The sequence below is a fragment of the Schistocerca nitens genome, chromosome 2 (assembly GCF_023898315.1).
Source record: "Schistocerca nitens isolate TAMUIC-IGC-003100 chromosome 2, iqSchNite1.1, whole genome shotgun sequence".
Classification (NCBI taxonomy): Eukaryota; Metazoa; Arthropoda; class Insecta; order Orthoptera; family Acrididae; genus Schistocerca; species Schistocerca nitens.
In genome coordinates this window covers 1,065,802,295-1,065,816,676 of record NC_064615.1, presented here as the reverse complement: position 1 = coordinate 1,065,816,676, position 14,382 = coordinate 1,065,802,295, and the positions used below count along the sequence as shown (strand labels likewise).

At 46.3% G+C, this 14,382-nt stretch overlaps 1 protein-coding gene across 1 annotated transcript; it reads left to right on the top strand.

Annotated features, from left to right (window-relative positions):
• Window positions 1–11,739: 11,739 nt before the first annotated feature.
• LOC126234793 (uncharacterized) lies at window positions 11,740–13,910 on the top strand. Its single transcript, XM_049943540.1, has 3 exons — window positions 11,740–12,020; window positions 12,246–12,419; window positions 13,322–13,910. Exons 1-3 carry the CDS (start codon window positions 11,781–11,783, stop codon window positions 13,727–13,729), a joined length of 822 nt encoding a protein of 273 aa, XP_049799497.1. The 5' UTR covers window positions 11,740–11,780; the 3' UTR covers window positions 13,730–13,910.
• Window positions 13,911–14,382: the final 472 nt, after the last annotated feature.

Genomic DNA, 14,382 nt, shown 5'->3' with positions numbered 1-14,382 from the left:
CATTGCTGTAGCTTTTCTCTAAAATATTCATATATCCTTGCAGAATGCTTTATTCTTATTGCTAACTTCCTTATGTTGTTATTTGTGGAACTTGAAACTAAAAAATTATTGTGAAAATAACACCTGGTCTCTCAATTCCAGTCAAGTCACTCACATCCAATGGCAATCATAACAGTGCATCTAGTACTTTATTTTGTGACTCTTATGTAGTTAATCTCTATTTGATATTCCTGGAGAAATAATATCCATCTCATTAATTGGTTATGCAATAACCTAATTTCCATAAGGAATGCTACTGCCAGATGATCCATATACAGGGTGGTCTATTGATAGTGACCGGGCCAAATAGCTCACAAAATAAGCATCAAACGAAGAAACTACAAAGAACGAAACTCCTCTAGCTTGAAGGGGGAAACCAGATAGCACTATGGTACCCGCTAGATGGCGCTGCCATAGGTCAAACGGATATCAACTGCATTTTTTTTGTTGTTTTTTTTTTAAAGAAATAGGAACCCCCCATTTTTTATTACATATTCGTGTAGTATGTAAAGAAATATGAATGTTTTAGTTGGACCACTTTTTTCGCTTTGTGATAGATGGCACTGTAATAGTCACAAACATATATGTATGTGGTATCACGTAACATTGCACCAGTGCAGACAGTGTTTGCTCCATGATACATTACCTGTGTTAAAATGGACCATTTACCAATTGAGGAAAAGGTTGATATTGTGTTGATGTATGGCTATTGTGATCAAAATGCCCAGTGGGCGTGTGCTATGTATGCTGCTCGGTATCTTGGATGACATCATCCAAATGTCCGGACTGTTCGCCAGATAGTTACATTATTTAAGGATACAGGAAGTGTTCAGCCACATGTGAAACATCAACCATGACCTGCAACAAATGATGATGCCCAAGTAGGTGTTTTAGCTGCTGTCGCGGCTAATCAGCATATCAGTAGCAGACAAATTGTGCGAGAATCGAGAATCTCAAAAATGTCGGTCTTGAGAATGCTACATCAACATCGATTGCACCCGTACAATATTTCTATGCACCAGGAATTGCATGTTGACGACTTTGAATGTCTTGTACAGTTCATCCACTGGGCACACGAGAAATTATGAAACAATGACAGATTTTTGCATGTAAACCGGCATAATATGCACTATTGGGCAACGGAAAATCCATGATGGCTGCAACAAGTGGAACATCAACGACCTTGGTGGGTTAATATATGGTGTGGCATTATGGGAGGAAGGATAATTGGCCCCCATTTTATCGATGGCAATCTAAATGGTGCAATGTATGCCGATTTCCTACGTAATGTTCTACCGATGTTACTACAAGATGTTTCACTGCATGACAGAATGGCAATGTACTTCCAACATGATGGATGTCCAGCACATAGCTCATGTGCAGTTGAAGCAGTATTGAATAGCATATTTCATGACAGGGATTGGTCGTCGAAGCACCATACCATGGCCCGCACGTTCACTGGATCTGACGATCCCCGGATTTCTTCCTGTGGTGAAAGTTGAAGGATATTTGCTATTGTGATCCACTGACAACACCTGACAACATGTGTCATGCCCTGTCAATGCATGTGCGAACATTACGGAAGGCGAACTACTTGCTGTTGAGAGGAATGTCGTTACACGTATTGCCAAATGCATTGAGGTTGATAGACACCATTTTGAGCATTTATTGCATTAATGTGGTATTTACAGGTAATCATGTTGTAACAGCATGCATTCTCAGAAATGATAAGTTCACATAGGTACATGTATCATGTTGGAACAACCAAAACAAAATGTTCAAACGTACCTACGTTCTGTATTTAAATTTAAAAAACCTAACTCTTACCAACTGTTAGTCTAAAATTGTGAGCCATATGTTTGTGACTATTACAGCACCATCTATCACAAAGCAAAAACAGTGGTCCAACTAAAACATTCATATTTCTTTACGTACTACACGAATATGTAATAAAAAAGGGGGGTTCCTATTTTAAAATAAATAAATAAATAAATAAAAACCACAGTTGATATCTGTTTGACCTATGGCAGTGCCATCTAGCGGGCCAACCATAGCGCCATCCGGTTTCCCCCTTCAAGCTAGACAAGTTTCGTTCTTTGTAGTTTTTTCATTTGATGCGTATTTCGTGAGATATTTGGCCCGGTCATGATCAATGGACCACCCTGTCTTTGGTTATCTTACAACCCCTAACTAACATTTGAAATTTTTGTATGCTCCATACAATAGCTAACAGCTACTTCTCGCTGGTTGTGTATTTCAGTTCATGCTTATTTAAACTTCCACCTGCAAAGGCGACAGTGTTACATTCTCATAAATTGGGCTACAATTCACCCTGGGACATTTCACATACCACACCATAATCAGAAACATCTGTTGCCATTTTTAATGGTTCATACACTATTGGGTGTTTTAACATTGGTGCATTCACTAAAGCTTGTTTGAAATTTTAAAAAACCTCCAGTATCCTTGCATTCCATACCCGCTTCGACCTCTGCTTTAATAACAATAATAGCCTAGGATAGTTCATAGGGTATATAGTGATGGTAAAATCTGACCAGTTTTAGTTAAGAACATAACTGTTTCACGTTTTTTGGTTCTGGACAGTCCTTGATTGACCTTAATTGCTCTGGATCTGATATTATATTGTGTATTCCTATAAAATTCCCAAAGGACTTGAGTTCCTGAAATGTGACTGAGAATTTGGTGGTAATGCCTCTTCCATGAATTTTTTTGTACAGTTTTGGTTAACAGTATGCAGTGCTCCACCCATGTCTATGACACTAGTAAAATATCATCTACAAATAACTCTTTACCTAAAGCTTCATCCACTGCTCGTACGAACACTGAGTCTCAGATATTTTATCCGAAAGACAGTACTCAAAAATTGTTATAACCTTTAAGCACTAATAATTTGCGTGGATATGCACAAGTAGAAACACTAGCGGGTTACATACTACTGACTCCGCATCTGTCATTCGACTGCCGTGCCGTGACATGCGGCCGGCGCCGTTCATAGCCAGGTGGCGCTCCCGCGCTCGGCCGAGCTGCGGAGCGCCTCTATCGCCGTGTTCGCGTACTAACGTAGCGGCACTTTTGAATGTCATGGCACTGTCACAACACTTTTCCCCCCTTGAAAAAAAACACTCACTTCCTGGGAGACACGGACAGTGCGGAGACATCCATGGCCTCTTGGGAGGCCCCGAGAAGATCCCGCAGAGAAACACGAGAGTATGGTCGAAAATGTACAGGACGGAAGCTTGCGCGTGGAACGTGCCTCCTGGACGAGATGATGGGTGAAAACTCCGGATCAGCATCCATAGGTGTCATGGACCTGGGGGTGTGCTCCAGCGAGATGGGTCCCGGAGAAGGCGGCGTCGCGACTGGGGACGGTTCCGGCGTACTCTGAAGCGGTAGCGACGTCGGCTGCAGCAACACGCCCAGAAGATCGGCAGCAGCGACAGGACTGGCTTCTCGGGCTGGTGGAGACGAAAGAAGGGGCGGTGGCACCGGCGTGGCCACCACTCGTGGGCGCATCTGGTCGTAATGGCGAACAACCGTGCCGTCGTCCGTACGTATTTCACAAAGCCGGCGGCCGCGAAGAGCCTGGACCACCCCTGGAATCCATTTAGGGCGAGAGCCATACCCCCGTGCCCACACGTCGGCGCCCACCGGGTATTTTCCCGCACTAGGGGACACAGTACAAGGCCTGACAGGGTGAAGCAGGTGCAGTAGAGTGCGCGGTTGGCGGCCATGCAAGAGTTCAGCAGGGCTGCGATCACCCAGAGGCGTGAAGCGATAAGAACTCAGAAATTGCAACAGAGCGTCATCTGTGGAAAAATCACTAAGGAATTTTTTCATTTGGCTTTTGAAAGTGCGGACAAGGCGCTCGACCTCCCCATTCGATTGCGGATGGAAGGGCGGTTCTGTAACATGATGAATCCCTTGTCCAGTACAAAAATCACGGAAGGCCTGCGAAGAGAACTGAGGGCCATTGTCCGTGACAATCGTGGATGGAAGACCTTCTAGCGCAAAGATTTTGGACAAAGCCAGCGTCGTCGCCGCAGTGGTGGGCGACGGACATCGAACAACAAACGGAAACTTCGAGAAGGCATCAATCAACAGTAGCCAATAAGTGCCGAGGAAGGGGCCGGCAAAGTCAGCGTGCACCCGTTCCCACGGCTCCGCCGGATCAGGCCACGGAGAGGGCATAGTACGAGGTGCAGCCAGTTGTTGAACACACTGATGACACGCAGCGACCATGTGGGCGATGTCCGAATCAATACCGGGCCAATAAACGTGCCTGCGGGCCAGGGACTTAGTCCGAGAAATCCGCCAATGGCCCTCATGCAATAGTTTGAGAACAGCTTTGCGAAGAGAGGCTGGCACCACGACCCGTGGAGATGCGCCATCCGTGGCCAGAAGAACAACACCCTCACGAACACACAGACGAAGGCGCAAGGCATGGTAGTTGCGAAGGGGATCCGATGCCCGGCCCTTGGTCCTGTCCGGCCAACCCCGTTGAACAAAACCGATCACCTGACGCAGGACCAGGTCCCGCGCAGTAGCCGACGCGACCTGCGAACCTGTAAGTGGAAAACCCTCGACTGCACGACGTTCTTCCTCATCAATGTGGAAACAGAGTAGTTCATCTCGATCGAAAACCGGGTCGGGGCCCATCGGCAACCACGACAACGCGTCAGCGTTGGCGTGCTGGGCCGTGGGGCGATAGTGAATCTCATAGTGAAAACGAGAGAAGTATAAGGCCCAACATTGTAGGCGGTGAGCTGCCTTATCCGGAAGCGACGCCGAAGGGCTGAACAGAGAGACCAGTGGCGTGTGGTCGGTGATGAGGTGAAACTTAGAATCATACAAAAAAACGCTGAACTTTTTTAGAGCATAAACGATAGCGAGCGCCTCCTTTTCGATTTGAGAGTAACGCCGTTGGGCATCGTTGAGGGTCTTGGAAGCATAGGCGATGGGTCGTTCCGACCCATCCTCATACCGATGGGCGAGAACAGTCCCTAGGCCATACTGTGACGCGTCAGTCGCCAGAACCAAGTGCTGACTCGGACGGAATGTGGCAAGACAAGGCGCCGACTGCAAATGAGCCTTCAGGCGGACAAAAGCCTGCTCACACTCGTCGGACCAACAGAAAGGAACGTTTTTGCGTAACAGCTGATGCAGAGGATGAGCCACTGCCGCCGCGGATGGAATGAATTTGTGATAATAAGCAACCTTGCCGAGAAACGCCTGAAGTTCTTTGACCGTAGACGGCCGGGGTAGAGCGGTAATGGCCGCAACGTGCTGTCGTAGAGGACGTATACCCTCACGGGACAAGTGGAAACCAAGATACACAATGGAGGGTTGGAAAAACTGTGACTTGTCCAGATTGCACTTCAACCCAGCTGAATGCAGGACCCGAAACAGTGAACGCAAATTGCGAAGGTGCTCCTCAGTGGAGGCCCCCGTGACAACAATGTCATCCAGGTAGTTGATGCAGCCAGGAACGGAAGCTGTGAGCTGTTCCAAAAACCGCTGAAAAATGGCTGGCGCGCTAGCGACGCCAAATGGTAACCGCTGGTACTGATACAACCCACAAGGAGTGTTGATGACGAGAAATTCCTTGGAAGACGTATCCAATGGCAACTGATGGTACGCCTCCAATAAGTCAAGTTTGGAAAAGAACTGGCCCCCAGCGAGCTTGGTAAATAACTCCTCAGGACGGGGAAGAGGATAAGTGTCGATGAGGCTCTGAGCGTTGACAGTGGCTTTAAAATCACCACACAATCGCAGACTCCCGTTTGGTTTAGAAACCACCACGATGGGCGATGCCCATTCGCTGGAGGTAACAGGAAGGAGACTCCCTGAAGCTGTTAACCTGTCGATCTCAGCTTTGACAGGCGTGCGCAACGCCATCGGAATAGGGCGTCCCCGGAAAAACTTAGGGCGAGCTGTAGGTTAAAGAGTAATGTGGGCTTCAAAATCCTTGGCCCGACCCAGACCAGCAGAGAACGCGGACGAGAATTCAGAACACAATCCATCCAGTTGTTGATACGGAATATCCTCAGATATGAGGTGCACATCATCATCAATGGAGAACCCGAACAACTGGAAAGCATCATAACTGAAGAGGTTTTCCGTTCCCGCATGATCCACCACATAAAACGTGAGGGGCCTAACAACAGACTTGTAGGCAGTGGAAGCATCAGACTGGCCAACGATAGGAATTTTCTGCTTATTATAAGTTCTCAGATTTCGCGTAACTGGAGACAAGGGAGGGGAGCCCAACTCCAAATACGTGCGAGAATTAATGAGAGTTATCGCAGAGCCAGTGTCCACTTGCATGCGAATGTCTTTATCCAGAACACGAACAGTAACAAACAACTTATTTGTTTGAGAAAGCACACAGTTAACGTCCATGTCCGATGCCTCGTCCTCGTCGACAGGCACTTTTGGGGACTGACACACAGAAGCAATGTGGTCTTTTTTCCTACATGAATTACATGTGGCCCAACGTTTTGGACACGCGGCCCTGTCATGCTGTACAAAACAACGTGGACAAGAAGGAAGTGCGGAATGAACCTGCTTCTGTGGTTGCTGTTTTCGCTGCGAGCGGGGCGGCCCAACGCGACGTTGTTGACGCGAGTGAACCGCCGCCACATCGTCGTTCCCCTGTGAAACAGGCAAATCGTCCGTGTCGAAAGTGGTCTGTACAGCGCCTACATCACACCACGCGTCTATTTGCGCACCAGCAGCGTGAGACACTTCAAAAGATTGAGCGATGCTTAGAACTTCCGACAACGACGGGTTTGGCAGTTGTAAGGCACATTGCCGAACTGCTTTATCAGGAGCAAGCCGTAGAATAGCATCCCTAACCATTGAATCAGCATAAGACTCATGATGAGTGTCCGTGACAAACTGACATTTCCTACTCAGACCGTGTAGTTCCGCCGCCCAAGCCCGGTAAGATTGATGGGGCTGTTTACGACACCGGTAGAACGACACGCGGGCGGCAACGACATGGGTATTTTTGCGGTAATAGTTAGACAATAAGTCACACATTTCTTGGAAGGACAGAGAGGCTGGTTCCCACAGAGGGGCTAACTGAGATAGCAGCTGATAGATCCGTGGGGAAATCCAAGATAGAAATAACGACTTACACATAGGAGCGTCGACAACGCCAAAAGCCAAGAAGTGTTGCCGCAAACGCTTCTCATAATCCTCCCAGTCTTCAGCGGCCTCGTCGTAAGGAGGGAACGGAGGCGGAGAAGAGGAAGACAGACGATGAGTAAGCGACGTCGACAACGCCTGAATAGCAGCCGTCAGCTGTGTTTGTTGTTCAATGAGCGCTTGCAGAAGCTGTTCCATGTCTGCCCCGACACGAACACCCAAGTCCACAACGCAGGAAAAAAAATATCCGACCTCGTCGCCAAAATGTTATAACCTTTAAGCACTAATAATTTGCGTGGATATGCACAAGTAGAAACACTAGCGGGTTACATACTACTGACTCCGCATCTGTCATTCGACTGCCGTGCCGTGACATGCCGTTCATAGCCAGGTGGCGCTCCCGCGCTCGGCCGAGCTGCGGAGCGCCTCTATCGCCGTATTCGCGTACTAACGTAGCGGCACTTTTGAATGTCGTGGCACTGTCACAACAAAAATTGATATGGCTTCCCCCCAAATGAAACTGCAGTATACTTCTGCAAGTTTGCCTGCCGTTACCTGGTCGCCAAATCCATTGAGCTAAAATATCTTCCCTCTTCATATTTGGCTAACAACTTGTCCATACATACAGGTCTGGCCTTCTCTGTTTCTACATACTTATTAAGTGTCTGTGCATCTAATACCAAGCACACCGCTCTGTAGCTTTTCTTACTACTAATAAGGGATTGTTGTATACACTTTTTTCTACTATTCTATTTTCTACCATCTTATTCTCTTCTTTTCACTACAGGTCTTATGGGTTCATTATATTTTATTTTAAATTGGAAAATATATTCGCCAGTTACTTCTGGTTTATCAGAGAATATACTGCTAGACTTTAATAAGATCTTATAAAATTCATGCCTTTGTCCTAAAATTAAAAGGCTATATTCGTAAGCTTTAATTCATATCTATTCATTCTATTCCTCAAAGTTCATTACTGATTCCTCTCTGCTGACTACTTGACCAGTAGTTACTGAATGAATGTTATCCAATAACACATTTTGCTTATTTGTTAGGTAATTCATCTTACCAGGTTCAATATAATTAGAATCTCCATTTTTCCAGTACAATACTTTAGCATCATAGTCTAGTTTACCTTATATGTTAGTAACCAATTATCCCAGCAGTATTTGCAAATTTACATTAGATACCACCGTTAAGGTTTGCATGAACTTAAACTTATTTATATCTAGGGGTAATCTTATATCTTCTTTATTTAACCTTCCTTTATTTCTGGTTATTCCAACAAAATAAGTCTCGTGTCACTGGTAATATAGGACACAGATTCTTATCTATGATTGTCTCCAAAAATTCCTGGGATACCAACAGTGCATCACTCCCTGAGCCACTGTAAATGTCTATTCTCTTTCCCCATGTTTTCTACAAGTATAGGTTTTGTTTGTTCTTGCTTTAACACCTTATCTTCCTCCAATAACCACTCCCTTGTACGAATAGTCTGTATGGAAGCAGTCAGGTTCTCTGCATATGACCCTATGTTTGTGTCATTATATCCTGGATTGTGGTTCGTGTTCCACAACGTTCCCTCTTTTTTTTTTTTTTATTGATTTTCAATTCCCCCCGAAGGGGGCGGGCTGACAGCAGCTTAGTATGCTGCTCTACAGCCTACAGACTTTTTAAAAAACGGAAGAAGAAAAGAAACAAGAAAAACAGGCGATAAAACGGTGACTTAAAGTGTAAAATGGCGGAAAAATGCGAAAAGTTAAAACAGAAAGCAAAGGGGTTGGCAATGTTAATAAAATACACAGGAATCAGACAAGTAACATAGTAGACACACAATTAAAAAAACATGGTGACAGTCTGGTTTCTGTTCGCAAGAGATAAATATCACACCCAGCGACAGTATGATGGCCGTTCACAACACTTCCCAAAAGACACACAACACGGAACACTCACTGTAAAACACTCACTGTAAAACACTGCACGAAGATGGCGGCACAAAGATGACACTCCCGAGCCAAGGGCAGATGGGGGGAGGGGGACCTAGAGGAGGGGGTAGAACAAGGAAGGAGGAGACGAAAAAATGAAAAGGGGGGGGACCAAGGAGGGAGAGGACTCATAATGGTAGAGAGGGGCAGGGCAGACGCGAGAGGGAATGAGAAAAGGCAGAGGAGGGAAATGCAAAAGCACTCGGGGGAGAGAAGGGGGCAGAGAGAGGGGAGGCGGGGAGCCCAGGAAAAGGACAGAGGAAAGGAGGGGGAGTGAGGATCAGAGTTGATAGGAGGGATAAATCGAGGGAGAGAGGGCATCATCTGGGCGGGGGAGTTGATAGAAGCCACCTTGGGAAAGGAGATGAAGGGTGTAGAGATGGAGGGTTGGGGGGACACAACAGTGAAGACGTGGCAGGGGGCGGGGATGGGAGAGGAGGGGAGCAACCAGGGGGTGAGGGGGACCAAGGTGGCGGGAGGTGTAGAGGAATAGGAGCAGATGGGGGAAAGGAATGAGGTCATAGAGGATCTGCATGGGGGACGGGAGGCGAATACGGAAGGCAAGGCGGAGTGCATGATGCTGAAGGATCTGGAGGGACTTATAGAATTTGGGGGGGGGGGAGGCAGATATCCAGGCGGGACTGGCATAACAGAGGATGGGATGGATTAAGGATTTCTAGGTGTGGAGGATGGTAGAAGGGTGCAACCCCCATGTCCGGCCAGAGAGGAGTTTGAGGAATCACAGGCGGTTGTGGGCTTTGGATCGGATGGAGCGGAGATGAGGAATCCAGGTGAGGTGACGGTCAATGGTGAGGCCAAGGTAGGTGAGGGTGGGGGTGAAGCGGACAGGATGGGCGCAGACAGTAAGGGAGAAATCAGGGAGCCGGAAGGAGCGAGTGGTACGACCTACGATGATTGCCTGGGCCTTGGAAGGATTGATTTTCAGGAGCCACTGGTGGCACCATGCTGCAAAAAGGTCAAGGTGATTCTGGAGAAGGCGTTGGGACCATTGAAGGGTAGGAGCGATGGCGAGGAATGTGGTGTCATCGGCATATTGCAGGAGGTGTACTGGAGGGGGGGGGGGGGAGGGTGGTTGGGGCATATCTGCCATGTACAGGAGGTAGAGGAGAGGAGAGAGGACAATCCCTGGGGCACACCTGCAGAGGGGTAGAAGGTGTGAGAATTGGCATTATGGATGGTAACATAGGAGGGGCGGCAGGAGAGGAAGGAGGCCATTAGGCAGATGTAGTTGATAGGAAGGGCGTAGGTTTGGAGTTTAAACAGGAGACCGGGATGCCAGACACGGTTGTAGGACTTTTCGAGGTCGAGGGAGACAAAAAAGGCGGAGCGACAGGAGTTAAGCTGGAGGGAGAGGAGATGAGTGAGGCGGAGGAGTTGGTCATCAGCAGAGAAGGAAGGTCGAAAGCCACATTGGGTGTTGGGGAGGAGGTGGTTTTGGCGGAGGTGGTGATGGATGCGCTGGGAAAGGATGGATTCCAAGAGCTTGCTGAACACTGATGCGAGACAGATAGGACGATAAGAAGAAGCATCAGATGGAGGCTTGTTTGGTTTGGAGAACAACAGGATACAGGAGGTTTCCCACAGGTCGGGATAGAAGCCAGTGGCAAGGATGACATTGTAGAGGGTGGCAAGGACTGAAAGGAAGGAGGGAGGACAGTGTTTGGGGTGGCGGTAGGTAATGCAGTCGTGACCAGGAGCAGTGTTACGTTTAGTGCGGAGTGTGAGGCTGATGTCCTGTGTAGTGATGGGAGTGTTGAGTTCAGATGGTGGTGTGTGGCCCAAGTACTGGAAGCTAGGAGCAAGGGGAGGAACAGAGGTATTCATACGGTCCATGACGTCAGGGAAGAGGGAATAATCAAAGTGGGGATCATCTGGGGTGGAAAAAAACATCTGAGAGGTGAGAGGCAAAGTGGTTGGCCTTACTGAGGTTGTCAGGAAAGGGACGGTCATCAAGGAGGAGAGGGTACTGGGGGGTGGGGCGGTTCCCAGTAAGGCGGTGGAAAGCAGACCAATACTTGGAAGAGTTTATGGGGAGCGTGTTGTTGAGTTGTGTACATGTCTGGCGCCAGGCACGGCGTTTCTTCGCAGTAAGCAGGTTGCAGACGTGTCGTTGTAATTGCCGGTGGCGGGTAAGTGTATCCCAGTCACGAGTCGGAGAAAAGAGCGGTAGAGGCGGCGGGACTCTCGAAGGAGAAGGACGGCCTGTGGAGGCAGGGTGGGGCGGTGCGGGTGGATGGCTTTGGTGGGGACAATGTTCCCCGTTTCCCATTACTATAATAGGATCATTACCCTTTTCTGAGTCATGGTTTGGCCAGTATTACACTATCAAATTTCTTTGTCAACGTTGATATGTCAAAGAAATTTGATGGCGTCATATGTAACTTTGTCAAATCTCGTCTGTCGTCAAATAAATATGATCAAATCTGGGCCTCGCAGTACATTTGATCCCGATTTGATCATAAAAGTCGCTTGTCTTTTGTTCTCTGCAATGTGACATATTACCACTTGGAGCGCTAGCATCGCTGCAGCGTTGTGTCATCTGTACTCTGTACTCTGTTTATAAACATGGCTGCAAAATTTAATTGGTGTCTACCGTCAACTACAAAATTAATAGAAATGTATAAAGCTGATGAGGCGCTTTACAACGTGAGGCACCCAGAATACAAAAATAAATTAAGGAGATTGGAGAGCTATAAAAATATTGCGGAGGTCATTAGCCGTGAGATACGGCCGGGTTGCACGGCGGAAGATATAAAAATGAAAATTAATGGCCTCCGCTCAAGCTACTCCCACGAAAAAGCAAAAGTACGTATCGATATACTTATTTCATTTTATTTATGCAACTAATGTTTACATGACATATGAGACCGGTGACCTCGCAGTCTGGTCTCCTTCCCCGAAACCAACCAACCAACCAACATGACATACAAATGATTTACATAAATTTGTTCACTGCAGATACTTGAAACACACACCAATGTTTACGTAACAAACAAGTAGTTTACATTATTTTTATTACTATTATTGCAGATGCTTGAAAGCAAAAGTGGAGCCAGTGCACAGGCCGTTTGTACTTCCCAAGTATACTGGTTCCACTTGCTTAAGTTTCTCGATAAGGCCATAGAGGCCGACGAAAGTGTGAGTAACGTAGAGGGGGAAAGTGGCAGTGAACTTGGAACACCCTCGTCCGAAGAAATGTTTGGGGTAGGTACATTTGTTTACATTTTACATTACGAAATGTGATTGCCGTGCCAGGGCACTTTCCCAGCATCATTGTACAATGTTTTAAAGTATTTTCTAACTGCTCTCCCGTGTACTGGACGCCCCGAAGCAGCTTGGCAAGCTATTGGTACTATTCGCTATAGGTCCCCAGTGTTTTGAGACTCAAGATAAGTGCGGTTTCCTGCAATGGCAGACACTGTTTCCTGACGAGTGTACATGTGTTTTCTTCTCTCAGTTAACAAGTTGTGCAGTGTGCAGGCAGCCAGTGTAATTGTAGTATCTTTTTCTGCAGGCAGATTAATGGTAGTAAGAAATATTCTGAAACAACTGGCAAGGCTGCTTTCCACTAATCTTCTTCCTCGTGACTGTCTGTAATTGAAAGCCTTTTCTTCCTTAGTGATTCCTTTTAAGGGGTACGACTTCATAATGTTGTAACTCAGAGGAAAAGCATCATCTGCCAGTACAACCATTGGAGTTGTAATGTTTGTGTTGCCAGGCTTTCCGCCTTCAGGAATGTTCAGAATAGATTGATCAATGAGACACTCCCGTAGTTTCATAGTTTGCTTTTTGAAAACACTCCAGCATCACCAACATGCCCATTAGTTCCCACATCAACATTTAAGAATTTGTAGGTAGCATCAACCATGGCAAATAAAATTATGCTGTTAAAGGATGTATAATTGAAAAATGAGATCCACTAACTTGTGGGCATTTAATGCGAATATGCTTTCCATCCATTGCTCCTATAGTGTTACAACAGTTCCACTTCTCGAAATCATTTGCAATTTGCTCCCACTCTTCTCTGCTTGTGGGTACCTGTGAATAAGATTTATGTATGTGTAAGATAGTATGTAGCTAATGGCTTTAATTTCTATATTTTATAGCATGAAATGCAGGCTCAGTACTCTTCTCAAGAAGAGACTGATGTAGCTTGCAGTGAGCCCCAGCATCATGAGCAGCCTCCCACAAAGAGAAGAAAAGTTACAACCAATGTTATTGTGGAGGCCACCAAAATGTTGAAGGTTGTCGCTGATATGTGCAAAAACAAGTCCCAGCCTGTCAGAGAAGACCGGTATAGTGCCTTTGCCACCCACATCACAGCTGAACTGCGGAAGATGGAAAATGTGGGTGGGAAAGCATTTGCAACAGACACTATGCAAGGGTTAATTCAGTGTCTGATGGACAGGTGGGATTTGCTGTATGCGACAAATCCACAGCCACAACCGTCCACCTCTGGACATTTCCAGGCTACCGTCCAGAAAGCTGGCATACAAGAGGACGATACGCTGTAAAATAATATATATAAATTTTTTGTAGCTCTCCAGTCTTCTTAATCTATTTTTGTACTCAGGGTGCCTCACTTTGTAAAGTGCCTCATCAGCTTCATACATTTCTATTAATTTTGTAGTTTTCAGACGCAAAATGTAATTGGTATTTGATTCTAAAATAAAAATAGTTCTTAATGCACATAAATTGTGTAGAACATTTATTTCCCTTCAGATATTGGTCCTTTAGTGCTTTATAAATTGCTTCACATATTTCAGGTATTATTTTTGTTAATGTGCACTGTGGTATTTGAGAGCTGTACTGTAAGCTAGAGTAACTCTCTCCTGTAGCAAGGAATTGGAGTTTTACTGTGAGCCTGTCTTCTGCAGATATAGCAGTTCTTAAGTGAGTATTGCACTTTGTGATATGAGGATACACTTCACTGAGCAAATACTGAAATATATGCTCATCCATTCTTAAGTAATTTATGTATGACTTGACGTCCTCCACTACAAGCTCACATAACAAATTTTGTTCAGTGCTTTTACTGTCTCATCATAAAATCCTTGGCTTCACTCAGGTATGTTTCCTTTTTTTACCCCTGCTTCTCTTCCAAATGTGCACACATGCAGCTGCTGCAGCTAGTAAGTTGTTGTTGTTGTCAGCCTTCTTGAACTGT